Source organism: Anastrepha ludens, chromosome 6 (assembly GCF_028408465.1).
Source record: "Anastrepha ludens isolate Willacy chromosome 6, idAnaLude1.1, whole genome shotgun sequence".
Taxonomy (NCBI): Eukaryota; Metazoa; Arthropoda; class Insecta; order Diptera; family Tephritidae; genus Anastrepha; species Anastrepha ludens.
The window spans coordinates 6,363,300-6,377,998 of NC_071502.1; the positions used below are offsets into that span (position 1 = coordinate 6,363,300).

General features: G+C 37.0%; 1 protein-coding gene across 1 annotated transcript in view; it reads right to left on the reverse strand.

Moving 5' to 3' along the window:
- Nucleotides 1-14,699, reverse strand: part of LOC128868821 (semaphorin-2A-like) — a 145,114-nt gene that overhangs the window by 98,962 nt on the left and 31,453 nt on the right. Inside the window, exon 2 of the mRNA XM_054111354.1 lies at nt 3,031-3,118. Within this exon, the coding sequence (XP_053967329.1) occupies nt 3,031-3,118 (88 nt within the window). The remainder of the gene's footprint in view (nt 1-3,030; nt 3,119-14,699) is intronic.

The window sequence follows — 14,699 nt, forward strand, 5'->3', positions numbered from 1 at the left end:
TTATTTTGTTTATTAAACATTTTTAAAGCATCGAAATTTAAAGCGAAACAAAGCACTAGCGCCAGTTCACGGCCACAGCATTATGGGCATGCATGCGAAAGTAACCGGATCCATTAGGTTTCATAATTCATAATTGAGTGGCGGAAATCAAAACTGCCTATTCAGCGTCAGTTGGCATCTAACAAAGTGTCGCGCTGGCATAGCTGCTCCATACAAGCGGTTCCGCTGTTGCTAAGCACAACTATGAGTATTTCAAAAAAGCACATGCAATGCGGTCCAATACGCGCCACGCCCAAAAGGCACTGCTAAACAGTTTAGATGAGCGCACACTTCGTAGTGGATGATGTGCTTTGGTGAAATTACCATCATTTTTCCAGTCATTATCAACCCGTTTATGACTTCAAATAGTTTATTTTGTTGTTGTTGTTGTTGTCGCTCCTGTTTTTATGGCCTTTGTGTACGCTGTTTGAGTGCAGTGCTCAGTGTTGTTGTTGCTTATGATATGGTTTGCTTTATAGTCTCGATGCTTCGAACATTTTCGTGCTTGTTCGGCTGCAATTAATTACTTCCTTCTACACTTCTGTACCCAAGCGGACCACGGTGGTATGCCTATGTCTCATTGTTGTTGTTGCGCAATTTGAAACTGTTCAAAAATTTTTGAGGTTGCGCACATTTTGCACATAGCGGACGCATATTTCATAATTCAACATACTCGCTGCCAAGCGATGAGTGAGAAGGGTAGCAAAACTACTATGAAAGAGGAGGAGTTGAAAAACTTGGATATGAAGATGGGAGAGTGAGGTATTTGTTGCGTGCGTGGTAAAGGGGAAGGGAGAAAGGCAATGCCATTTTATGCTAGTTTAGTTTGAAACATAGCTGGAAACACTGTCGGCATACTTAATTATGAACTGATATGGCCCGATGGGAACGCTAACTGCTTTAACCTAGGAACGCGCGAGAGAGTAGGCTGAGAGGAGCAGGAGTATCATTACTAGTAATTATGATTTAACAAGTGAGCGCAACTGATGAATATTTCAGTTGATGACATTTTGAAAACTAGAATAAAGATTTTTGCCTACATTTTTTTTACAATTTTAGTACTGAAAAGATGACATGATACAATTTCGTTGCTCTAAAGTTTGCAATAAAACTTAAAATTATGCCCATCCAATTTGGAATTAAATTGTAAATATTTCTGATATACTCGTAATTAAATGAAATGGGAGACATGTGTAAGAGGTAACAGATAACAGGCATTTGCAATTTTTGAAGTGAAACTTCTTAGGCGTCGATGGACGAGCGAGAATGTAGAGTGAAATTTCAAGGCCATGCAACGTTTTGGGCATTTTCGTTCCGCGAGAGAGAAGAAAGATATAACGTAGAGGAAAAGGAGAGAGAGAGCTATACCTCAGATACACTTTAGGCTAGACAATGTGGATGGTGGCAACAAATTCAGAAATTCTGAAAACTTTGATTTCCATAAATCGTTTTTTAAAGAGTTCATAATTCCTCTATCGTACTACATGAACAGTGCATAGAGCAGTAAGTATTTATACGGCTAAGCGATTTACAAAATGTCTTTTTTTTGCTATAGTCTCTTCCTAACCGTGGGAAGCACTAACAAAATGGCATCTTGTTTGTGCCATCAGCAGCTGTGATGAATGTTTGAGGCGGCAGAGCAACTACATACACGAACATGCTGTCTGATGCCCCACTACCGAACATCATACACATTCGATACACTTAAAATACAATTGGGCGGCGACTGATGGGGGAGCGAGTCCAGTTAACAGCGAGTATAATACGAACCGCTTGCAGTTGCTATGCAAGTGTGAGTCGACTGCTATGAGAGCGACCAGCGCAGTTAACAGCAAAGGGGAATTAAATGTGAAGTTCACTTTCATCCAATTAGAATAGGTGAATGGGAGTTCTGTTGCAAGCGGACCAATTTGGAGATGACTACGGTCAAGTTGCCAAAGAGAAAACAACAAATAAGAAATACGTCAACAGAACTTTGTTACTGTACAGCGAGAGCCTAAAGGTAAAAGTCAAAGGGCAGGCAGCTTAAATAATCCAAATTCTTAGTGGTTGCTCTTCGAAATTGGAGAAGAAACTTTAGGCTTTAACTTTGAGTTAAAAAATTACCAAAACTTCAGTGCTGAAAGCGAAAAAAAGACTGCTCAACCAACTAGAGTCAACCAACTTCTCCAACGTAGGTGGAAAATAGACTAAGAACACATTAAAAAAGCGCTAAGGCTGAAGTTGCAGGTTCTAGTCAAAATCGACCAAAAAAACTAATGTTTTTGTATTGTTTCATTTTCATCCTTAAGGTCTTAAAAATGTGTAGGGAAAAGAATATTTCCCTACCTAATTGATTTTACGAGTTATAGCGTATAGGCGAGTGAAAGCGCGTCGGCCGAAAAACAGGTAAAAGCGCGCTCGGGGCCCTTAAACGTGTTTTTCTCGAAACACCTATTTTTTTTGCGCGCGATTCCGCTTGAACGACTACACCGATTTCGACGTTTGGCAGCTCAAATCAAAGCTTATTCAATTTAGAGGGCCTTCAAAAAGTGTTTTTTGTCGTAAAAAATGTTGAGTATTGTTTTTTTTTAACGTTAAAAGAAACAAAAAGAGGGGAAAAAGGTGTTTTTTTTCAAAGGGTCACCATTTTTTTAAAGGGTTTTTTAAAAATCGGAAATTCATAAGGCCCCCAAATCTAATCTAATATACTTTAGGATTTTTCTTGGTTTTTTCGTTTCAAATCACTTGGCAGGGCTGTAGAGTGCCCCGCGCACACTGTCCACCGCCGCTCACGAGATCGTCGTCAGCTGCGATTTTGTATTATTTTTCCCCGAAAAATGTTCGCGAACTTTTTAAAATGTAGACAAATAAATGACACAAAAGTTACAAAAAAAAATAGGTATGTACTCTCAAAAAAAAAATTATGAAATTAAGCACATTTTCGGACATTTGGACTGGAACCTCCCCTTAAACCAACTTAAGCTCAAATATTTTTTTTTTAATACTTACATAGCGCCCACATATAACGCATTGTTATTCTCGTCGAAATAAAAAGTTTTATAATGCAGCGGCCCACAGCTGAAATCTTTGACATGATCTGAAAGAGAAGAAAGGAAAGAAATTAATAAAGAAATGCATGATATTTATTTTATTATATTTGGTTAAATGTACACGCCAATATAAGTAGCTGATTTCTTTTGAAGAGTTTCTAATCAAAAGATAATTTTCTACTACTAGTAATTTTTAGGTAATATATATTATAATTATTATTTTTTTATTTTTTTTTTTTATTGAAGTATTTTTCGCAAGCGCTAAATGAATTTCCAAATTAGATCTATTTTTTAGAATTGCTAAAATAAGCGAATCTAATTAAAAACCGCTGAGCGTATAAGCGAGGAGGAAACCGCGCTAGCTTCGTTATTCATGCGGGTTATAGAGTCACGACGTCGCAGTGGACGGCTGAAAAACGTGCTTTGGCAATCGTAGCGTATTTCAATGCCAACTGCTCGACGTAGGTCTTGCTTACGTTACAATATTTGAGACACAAAAGGCCATGAGATCGCAGTGCAAACCTCCAATAAATCTGCAATAGCTGACGTTGACGTGATGCCCCAAGTGGTGGCAAACAGTCCACGGCCAGGGAGCAGCCTGACAACAAGAATAAATGCTAAACTCGGCGCTACAAGCTTGCACAATAATCTGCGTCAGTCCGCGCGCAAGAGAGCGCAGACTGCCATGGGAACTCCAAAAACGATTGTGCATGAAATATTGAGAAAGGATCTTAGACTTCGTCCCTCCAAAATCTAAGTTGTGCAAGCGCTTAAGCCCTACAGTTTGCGTAAATGTTTGTGCGAGACAATATTGGAACGCTTTCGAACGGTAATTATCCTTACTGTCCACATAAAGAACATAACTCGCTTCTAAGACGTCAACAGTCACTGCACAGTTCCAAGGTGACCATTTTGTGTGCATTGTCAGGCAGTGAAATAATTGGACCATATTTTTTTGAAAATAATTGAGGGCAAGCTATTTATGGGGTCGTCTTCTTTTCTCGGCTTATTTTCCGTTAGTAATAAGAGGACATGTTTCCTTCAGCAAGAAGAGCAAGAGGCTGCACACGGCCAGAGAGACCTTGGCGCTACTGCGTGATTTCACTTATAAGCTGATAACACGTTTCGGTGACACCCGATCTTACCCAGATATACTTTTTTCTGTATCACTTTCATTCTTCGATATGAGACCCATCTGGGTACCAGATCATAGCGACATCTCGGTAAGCTGCGAGGCAGATGAACTGGTTAGACAGCTGACCTGTCAGGTAGTTACCATGCGAAATGAGAAGATTGAGATCCCGTTGACTAACTGCAGTTTGCTGCTGAAGAGATGGGCTTCACGGCAACTCAGCGAGTGCTGGGCAAGTAGACAAACCTGTAAGGTTGTGAAATCTTTCTGGCCACGAGTGGATCTACTGAGGTTTGCAAAGTGTCAGCTCTCGAGTTTCATAGGTGCCCTTACAGGACATTGGCCAAGAGGTATGTGCTCGGAATTACTTCGAGTACTTTATGTGATAGCTGTATGGAGGATGAGGTGGAAGCAGCTAGCATAATCTCCTCAGCTGCCGTGCTTTCTAGTGCCTAAGATTTAAGTATCTTGGCGCACATCTATTTGCTACACCTGCGGATATAGCAGGTCTTGATATTAAAAACCTGATGAATTTCATCGGCTAGCACCACCGGCTAGCACAACCGTTCGGTTGTCTTCACCAAATACTCAACCCCCCCTCCGCCTTCTTCCTTTCTTCCCTGTCTTCTTATCACCTTTACAATGGTTGCACAAAGCACGAACTTTTAAGTTTCGTCCAAGCGTGCCCCCTCTACGGGCAACTATTTCAACCTAACCTAACCCAACCTAGCCTTAGGTCGGTTTTCGAATGTTTTGCTTTTCATAAAGTGGCAACTGAAATACACTGTTGAGCACATCGTCACAGCACTGCATCAACCTTATTTCAATGTGGTGTATATTATGGCGCTGCGGCTACGTAAGGTTCAACAAAAATTTGTTAATCAGGTATCTCTGAGTAGTAATTTTTCGAACTCTCTTTTTTCCAAGCTTCATTCCTTTTTTGTTTGCTTTTTTTTCTGTTCCCCTCGTTAGGAACAATAAATATTTTCACTAATTGGACTGGCTGCAGGCAGCTAATTTTGGGCATAATTCACAGAGTGACACAGCCAGTGGCCAGTGGCAGCTGGACAGACAAACGTATACACAAATTGGCATCAGTGTCACTTTCGACATAAATGCCACTTACAAACACTTTTGCTCTGCATTTTGGCCTTGTGTGTGTGTGTGTGTGTTGTGCAGTAGCCAATGTTGTATGGCTATTATCCACGACCGCGGCGTCATTGCCACGACCAAGAGTGTTGCAGGGCTCATACGCAGCAGTAAAAAAAATTGTGAAGAGTAGGCAATTTTGCGACGACAAGGCAATTGCTGTAAGTGTTGGAGATTGCGTAGGGATTGCGTAGCTATGTAGTTGTGTGCATGCGTGCATTTGTGTTTTGCAAATAAGTGGAGTGTGTTGTAAATTTTAATCACACCACGTACGCAAGTCACGTCCTGCACTCGCATTTAGCTAGGGAACCCCAGTGAGTGCCTAGCCAACTGATACTCACAACCAGCTGTTTATGTAGATGTAAATGCTTTCGCAGGTGTGGGCATTTGTGTGCATATTTATTACTGTGTGTGTTAGTGTACCGACCGTTAGTTGCACGTGGCATTTAGTGGCGCATTAACTCGTCACTTGATGACGCCTTGTGCGAAAATAAAATGCGGCGCTCAATGACAAATGCAATTAGGCAAAGTTATTGCCAGAAATTTTAAGCATTTCGTGAGGTCAGTACCGGGACAGTGCATGGACATATTTTGAAAGGGAAATTAGTTAATAAAGTCTGACTAATTAGTGCGCTGGACAAAATATGAAAAAATATTATAAATGGGGAAAAGTGTAAAGAAATAAAAGGAAGAAAAAAAATGGAAGGCAGGTATTAAAAAATTATGTTATGGAAGCATTAAAGGCCATCAGGTCCTTGCGCACGCATCGAGCGAGTGTAGCTGCAGCAAATCGTACGCAACTCTGCCATTGAAGCCTTTGTGTGGCACTTAGGCTTGTGTAAGTTAGAGCGCCGCCTCCCAGGCAAAGCCCTTTAATGCATGTTAATGGACAATAGTAAAACTCTAAACAAACAAAAGGCGAGGGGCTACTGTGATAGAAATAAATATAGAAAATAAGAAAGCACGTACACCGAGAAAAATAAGAGGCAATGGAGAGAAAGCACTGGAAACCAGGCAAGTAGAAACATCCGTTTTGGAAGCACACACAGAGCGAATCCGAATAAATGCCAAGCAGGAAACGAAAAAATCAAAAAATAAAGTTTTGTGCTATAAACGTTGGTCCAAATTCGCCAAAGAGCGCTGCTTAAAAGCACCAACTACGTAGAAGCGCAGCAAGAAGATTTAGCAGCGATTTAGTTATTTTGCCAAGAAAATCAGTGGCAAAGTAAAAAGCGACGAGAAGTAAAAGAAAATCACTTAGAATGTGCTTACAGACACACACAGCCATACACACACAAATATACAAAAATATAGAAAAAAGTTTAAAATGCAAAGCAGCGGCAAATTGTGTCACAGCACGCCTGAAAATATGCAGCGGTGGGAGAAGTAAAATACAAATTATGCTGTGTGCATTAGGATTCCTGTAGCGATGACAACGCGGACTATGCTGGTAGAGCTGCGTATAGAACGCAAAGGCAAATGCAGAAAGACAAAAAAGCCAAAAAAAAACAAAACGCAAGCAGAAGTGGGATCACCGGGAAGCGTAGGAAAATGGCAATAAAAGAGTAAAACAGCAAATAAAGCCACAATGGCAACAAAAGTAGCTGCGACAGCAACAAAACCAAGCATACAAAATCTAGTAAAGCAGCCAAACAACAAAAACAACTATAGCTAAAGTCTTTAAGAACTTCAACAGCTATAAAAAGTAGCGCCATTGACAATAACAAAAGCGCCAGCTGCAACAACACACCAGCACGCATAGTCAATCAACCCTAGAACGACAATAATAACAGCAACATAATAATAATAGTATTAGATTTAGAAGTGATTTGCATAGCAATGAATGATAAATACAGCGACGAACTCTGAGGACGAATGTATTGTCCTGCTGAAATGATGTAAATTTTGTTGTTATTGTTGTTGTTGTTGTTTTTATATAAATGTGTTTTTTGATAAGTGCTTTTTGTTTGGACTGACGATCGATTTTGCGAAAGACACTGCTTTATGGATGTGGCATAAATTCCGCACAATTCCACTGTGCCCGAGATTTTTACGGAAATAACAAAATCTTGCGAAATGGAATGAAAACTAAGCTGCTTTTGCATAAAAAATGTTAAAGTACAGTTCCAAATTTGTCAAGAACTTCGGCCACATGAGAAAATAAGATACTCAATTTAACGTGGACGCACATTTGAGAAGGTGCATCTCAAAGGTACATAGAAAATCATATAAAACACACCTGGAAATCATCTAAAGCATACCTAGGCGCATATAAGCCGTCATAGAAGCGAGGGGACATAATAAAAAGTATGGATTAGTACTAAGTAATTTAAAAAATTTTTTTTTTTTTTTGTCTTTATTATGCTGAACAATGCAATTAAACAATTTAATATATAAGTAAAAAAAAAATTTTAATTTGTATTTAATTAAATTCTGTAATTTTAATAAGACATTTTTTACAGTTTACAGAGAAAGTATATTAGATAACACTTAGAATCTAGTTAAACTGCTCATTTGGTAACATATGAAGTAGTTTTTTGTGACACAAAAATCTAGACCAAAATGACTTGAAAGCGAATTAAGTTCTCTCGAAGTTCTGAAAATCGGATCATTGGAAGGATAATTAGTGCTAACAATCCCTAACCAGAAAATATCATGATTTCTAGAGCTTCGCGAGGAATATTTAAATTAGTTTTATGTAAGTATATCATCTTTTTTAATTTTTCATTTATATATGGCAACCCTGTTAATGAATATTTCTGGATAAAAATTAAAGTGAACATTTTTCGATTGATACGAAAATTGCGATAAAAATATTAGGCTATATATATAGTTCATTTTATTTTTTTAAATAGATGGCAACTCTTTTCACGAGAATTTCTTTGTTTAACTCTTATTGAACCTTATTTGCGATTGGTACCTATATATGATATAAGAATTAGACTACGAATTTAATTTATGTTAATTTTTGAAGTAGATGGCAACACTTTTTATGTATTATATATTTCTGGGTTTAAATTAATTTTTGAAATAGATGACCACTCTTTTTAATTATATTTTTAGATATATTTTTTTAATAATAATAATAATGTAATATTATATTTCGCCATAATGTATGACTTTAAAATTATAATATGTTATTTTAAAATTAGCCTGGGTATTTATGTTATATTAATTTTTGAAATAGATGGCAACTCTTTTATGTATATTTCTGAATTTAGGTCTTATTAAATATTTGCGAATAGTACCTATATGTGGTATAAAAATTAGTCTACGTATTTAATTTTTATTAATTTTTGATATAGATGGCAACTCTTTTATGTATAATTCAGTGTTTAAAGCTTAATGAATACTTTACGATTAATCCCCATATTGTGATATAAATAGTAGCCTACGTATTTCACTTTTATTAGATTTTGAAATAGGTGGCAGCTCTTTTTGTGAATATTGTTGCCTAATGTGTTTTGAATAATAATAATGATGCAATATAATAATTCACTGTATTGCATGCTATTAAAATTAGCCTGCGTATTTAATTGATAATATTTTTTGAAATATATGGCAACTCTTTTGAATGAAGGAATATTTCTGAGCTTAGGTGTTATTAAATATTGTACAACTAATATCTATATGTGGTATAAAAATTAGCACACATATTCAATTTATATAAATTTTTTAAATTGATGGCAACCCTTCTTATGAATATTATTACTTAATGTGTTATTGAACATTTTACCATTGATACCTATATTGTGATAAAAACAATAGTCTAAGTATTTAATTTATAGTAGTTTTTGAAATAGATGGCAACCCTTTTATGTATTAATTATATATTATTTAAAGCTTATTGAATACTTTGCGATTAATACCCACATGTGATATAAAAATTAGCCTACGTAGTTAATTTATATTAATTTTTGAAATAGATGGCAACTCTTTTATGTATATTTCTGTGTTTAAAGCTCAATGAATATTTTATGATTAATACTCCTATTGTGATATAAATAGTAGCCTAAGTATTTCACTTATATTAATTTGTGAAATAGGGGGCAACTCTTTTTGTTACCTAATGTGTTGTTGAATAATAATAAACCACGGTTTATACCCATATTGTAATATTATAAATCGCTGGCAAATACATATAATTCATTTTAATTGTTACGCTAAGTGGCAACTCTATTTAAAAATGTAATAGTACTGCAACTTTTTGCCAACTTCTTTCATATGTTATCAATATGCATTTTCCTTCTATCCATTCAAAATATTAAACAAAAATCCTACAGGAAAATCAATTTCAGTTGCGTCAGATTTTGTCGGAAATTTTTTTCGTGTCCCGATAATTTTACTTGAATTGTTACCAGAATTAAAAATTGCAGGATAAAAAAAAATAAAAAATGTTTGATCATCAGTAAAAAGCATTTTATTTTTATTTACACGGATTATTTTTGTTTCTCTATTTCCCTTTTTTAATTATTTTGGTGTAGGTCTCTCCATTTGTGGACAACATTAAGATGCACACCACAAATAGGAGGAGGAGCTCTACTAAACACCCAAAAAGGGTGTACGCGCCAATTTTATACCGAATTATAATTAGGGGTTTCCAGTAACAGGTATTATTGGTGAATGGATGGCGCTATCGAGTTGATTAGCAATTTTTTATGGCCGAAATTGGATGGTATTGATCTGGACAACGTTTATTTTCAACAAGACGGCGTTACGTGCCCCACAAGCAACGCTGTTTGATCCATTGATCTTTTACGCGAAAAGCTTCCAAACCGTGTTATCTCTCGAAGAGCGAAGAGGTGATCACAATTGGCCACCGAGATCTTGTGATTTAACACCCTGTCTTTGGGGTCACGTGCAAGACAAAGTCTACTCCAACAGCCCAGGGTCGATTCAAGTCCTCAAAGATGGAATTCGTGAGGCTATCGAGGGCGTAGGGCAGCCACTTTGCAATTCGGTTATGGAAAATTTCATAAAAAGGATATTGTCCCTGTAAGCGTGGCCGTGGTGGTCATTTGCCTAATGTTATTTTCCACTATTAACGGCATACCTTCCTCTTTATAATGAAATAAACATCCGACCATTTATATTAAAAAATAGTATTTTGCTTTGAATATCAAAATAACACCTCTGATTGGAAAACCCTATACATAATAAATATATCTCAATGTCTGCCTCTATGCCATTAAAGCTGAACTAAAAATTGTATGCTACACTTTAAAACATGCAAAATTAACTAACTCAGCCACTAATCTAAATACCTAGAAATTTGAAATATTTCCTTTCATACATAAAAACCTCGCTTAAATATTTGCAAATCAATTTGTCAACTCATTGCTCTACCCACTACAAAGCAGGCAGAGCAAAAAAGTCGAAATACATTCAAATGCGGAACAGTAGAGTGGGCATGACAGTAGTAAAAGCAGCGGTATATTGAAGTAGGGCTGAAGTCGGCCAATTTGCCTATTTAAATATTGACCTTTATGCAAATTAGTTGCCAATTGGCCAAAATGTCACAGAATATACCTATAGAAGGATGCAGCTACCAACGGCCACTAATAAAAGACAAGCGAAGCCAACGTTACGAACATCCAAACAAATGGAAATGTGCGCAATAAAAGAGAAAAATTAACTGTTGTAGTAATACAAAAACGAAGTTCATGAAACAAAATTTTAATGCTTAATGGAAAAAATTTTTGTATGCATATATAAAATTGCTAGATTATGCATTTTTTTCTTTTTAGTGCTCAGAAAACCGACTTTATTGGAGCAATAGCGAATTGAGTGAGATGGCGGCAGGTCGAGTGATACAGGTGGAGTGGGAAGTACTGCAAGTGGCGTAGAGTAGTTATGAGACATAAATTTTGATAAAATTTTTGAAATAAATTTCAACCCATAAAAAACGGCGTGAAGACCACAAATATAATATTGTTAACCTAAATTTGAAATAAGTTAATCGCAAATAAATTAAAAATGTGTATACAATTAGCGGGGTAAAAAGAGCAGCTGGTAAAAATAATTAAAAATTTGATTTCAAATTGAAATATCAATTACGTTTTTCAATTTAAAAATTTATTTAAGTAATACCAAATAAAAACTGTCAACGAAAAACTCTCAACATGAGTATTTCCACTTAAAATCGAACTGAGCAGGAAGTGTGCCACTGTCAACACGGCGTATACGCAACGTTCAATAGTGGTTTTGTGTTTTCGAAAAGAACCAAATGCGCGCACTAATAGCATTTGAGACTTTGCGAATACAAAGAATACAAAAAAACGGTAACAACACGAGCAAAAAAACGTGGCAGAAAAATAACACTTCCACTTCTAAATACATTAAATTTCTATACACGTCTGTCATGGCAAAAATTCACACTTTAGCTGTCAAGCTTAACATTCAATTATCCTGGCTAGCGATCCCACTTCAACAAATTCATTTAAGCCGAAATACTACAGATAACTGTATATATCTACAAATACGCACAAACGATTTTCGAGCGTTTTTGCGTAAAAAATTCTACTCACTCTTGCAATTCTTTTTTGGTTTAATTTTTTTCACATATTTCGTTTTCCGTTTCTATTTCTATTTCATTTTCGTTATTACAGTCAAGCGAAAAGAGCCAAAGTGCTTTACATATACACGCACATACATGTACGCACGTTTCTGCACATCACTTAATTTGCACAATACCAAAAAAAAAAAAACAAGTTACGGTTAACGAAAAAGGCTCTTTAGGCAGTCGCAAGGAAATCGAGTGTGTTGGCCCAGAACGAACTAAGACACATTGAGAAAAGGTAGTGTGCGTTTAAGCGTATCCACAAAGTGTAAAAGAGTGGGGGAAAAAGTGAGGAATTCGAGACAAGCGCACATGGACACTTAGGTCTACATCTAAGCACTTTTGAATGAGGTGTAGTAGGACCAGTAGGCCTGTAGTAGTAGGTCCGACGATCGATACGCTTTGTGAAACATCGGTTAGATGACAAGAGTACCACGGGTAGATATACTATAGAGTGTACAACTAATTAATTTCGTATTTGTTACTAACCCCATATCTATTTATGTAGTCAGTAGTGACAGCTGTTCTATGTTAAAGCACGCCAAAAACTCAAGTAAATTTGATATGTCACAGTGAATATTAGTAAACACAAAAGTTTTTTTTATTACAGTCAAAATGTCAAATTACGTTCCAACAAAAGAGCATTTGCGCGGAGGTTTGCTTTTGTTCTTCAATTTAAAGAAAAGTGCAATGGAAGGGCATCGTTTACTCTCAGAAGCTTACCCTGAATATGCTACAGAGATTAGATTGCGTCAGCAGTGGCTTGCACGATTTAAAAGTGGTGATTTTGACGCAGAAGACAAAAAGCGACCAAGTCCATCAAAAAAGTTTGAAGATGAAGAATTGGGGATATTACTCAATCAAGATCCATGCCAAACACAAGAAGAACTTGGAAAAACATTGGGTACTCAGTCACTCAACAAGCCATTTCTAAGCGTTTACAAGCAGCCGGTTACATTCACAAACAAGGAAATTTGGCACCGAATTCACGAATTGAAGCCGAGAGACGTTGAGGGACGATTTTGCATGTCTTAAAATGCTGCTTAATCGCCACAAAAAGAAATCGTTTTTGCATCGTATTGTCGCTGGCGATGAAAAGTAGATTCACTACGACAAACCAAAGCGTAAAAGATCACATGTGAAGCCAGGCCAACCAGTCAATTCGAGACCAAAGCCGAATATTCATTCATGGATTGAAGGTAATGCTTTGTATTTGGTGGGATGAGAAGGGTGTGCTGTACTATGAGCTATTAAAATCGCACCAGACGATCACGGGAGAGCTATACAGGCAACAATTGATACGTTTGAAGCAAGCAATAGCCGAAAAACGGCCAGTATAGGCGACCAGACACAAGCAATTGATTTTCCATTATAACAGTGCTCGGCCACATGTTGCAGTACCGGTCAAAAATTATTTGGAAAATGCTGGATGGGAAATTCTACCTCACCCGCCTTATAGCCCAGACATAGCTCCTTCTGATTTCCATTTGTTTCGATCGATGCAGAATCACCTTTCTGGAATACGGTTCACCAATGTTGAAGGTATTAAAAAACGGGCTTGATGACTTCCTCGGCGCAAAAGATGCGATGGTTTTTTGGGATGGAATCCATAAATTGCCTGAAAGATGGGAAAAAGTTGCCGCTTCCGGTGGACAATACTTTGAATAAAATATTTTTTCACTTTTATACTTAAATAAATGGTTTTTTTAACAAAAAAATACGAAATTAATTAGTTGTACAGCCAATACAAGTAGCATCAGAGTGCGGTTTGATACCATAATGTGGACCACACCTGGGGAATAAAAATTAGGAAAGAGAAAACCGTCTACAGCCATCCAGTGCAGTGGATGCAGTGGACGAGAGAGAAGAGATGTAAGCTGGAGAATTTCTTCAAGCCATCGCCAAAGGGCACGTGAATAGGTCTCAAGCGCCTAGCCGGCAGAGCCGGGCATTTGCAGAGAAAGTGCTCCACAGTCTCTTTCTCTGTAGAATCCTCACAGCTTCTGCAATAGGGGTTGGACATTATAAAGTGTGGCTAAATTTCAAGGGCCGATGTTGGATGTGAACTACACCTAAAGGCTCAAGCTTTTTTCTACATTTCATTTAATAATTTACAATTTCAGATTAATTCAATTTGAACCATGGAAAGATACACAAACGAGCAACGCGTTAAAGTTATTCAGGTTTATTATGAAAACGGGCGTTCAAATCAAAATGCATATCGCGCACTTCGTGATATTTTCGGTCAATTTAATCGTCGAAATGTGGGTACAATCGAAAAAATTGTGCAACAGTTTGAGCAAACCGAGTCTGTAGGTGATGTGAAAATACCAGCGCTTGCTCGTACAGCTCGTACTGCAGAAAATATTCCTGTTGTTCGCGATAGTGTGGTTGAAGAGCCGTCCACCTCAACTCGTCGTCGTGCCCAACAATTGCGAATTGATTTTCAGGAAATGATTAAGGCACAGTAAACATCTTTAAGTGTTTTATAAGTTTCTATTAATATCCATTATTGTGCGATATAGGCGGAGTGTTGCGGGGACTCTATCATATCGAAGATCTCTGGTAGCCTACGCAAGATGCAAGTTGAGAAATCGGCAAGGGATTCTCTATTGGAGTGTCAGCGTAATATCTTTGAAGGCTTCCTGTTTTTAACACAGAAATGTTCTGATTTTTCTTCTGCCTGTACATACATATGTAACTTCGACTGCTGTTACATATTTTATATAATATATTATATAAAAATTCTGATGATTTTGTCCCGGATTTCAGTTTCCGAGTTTATTCC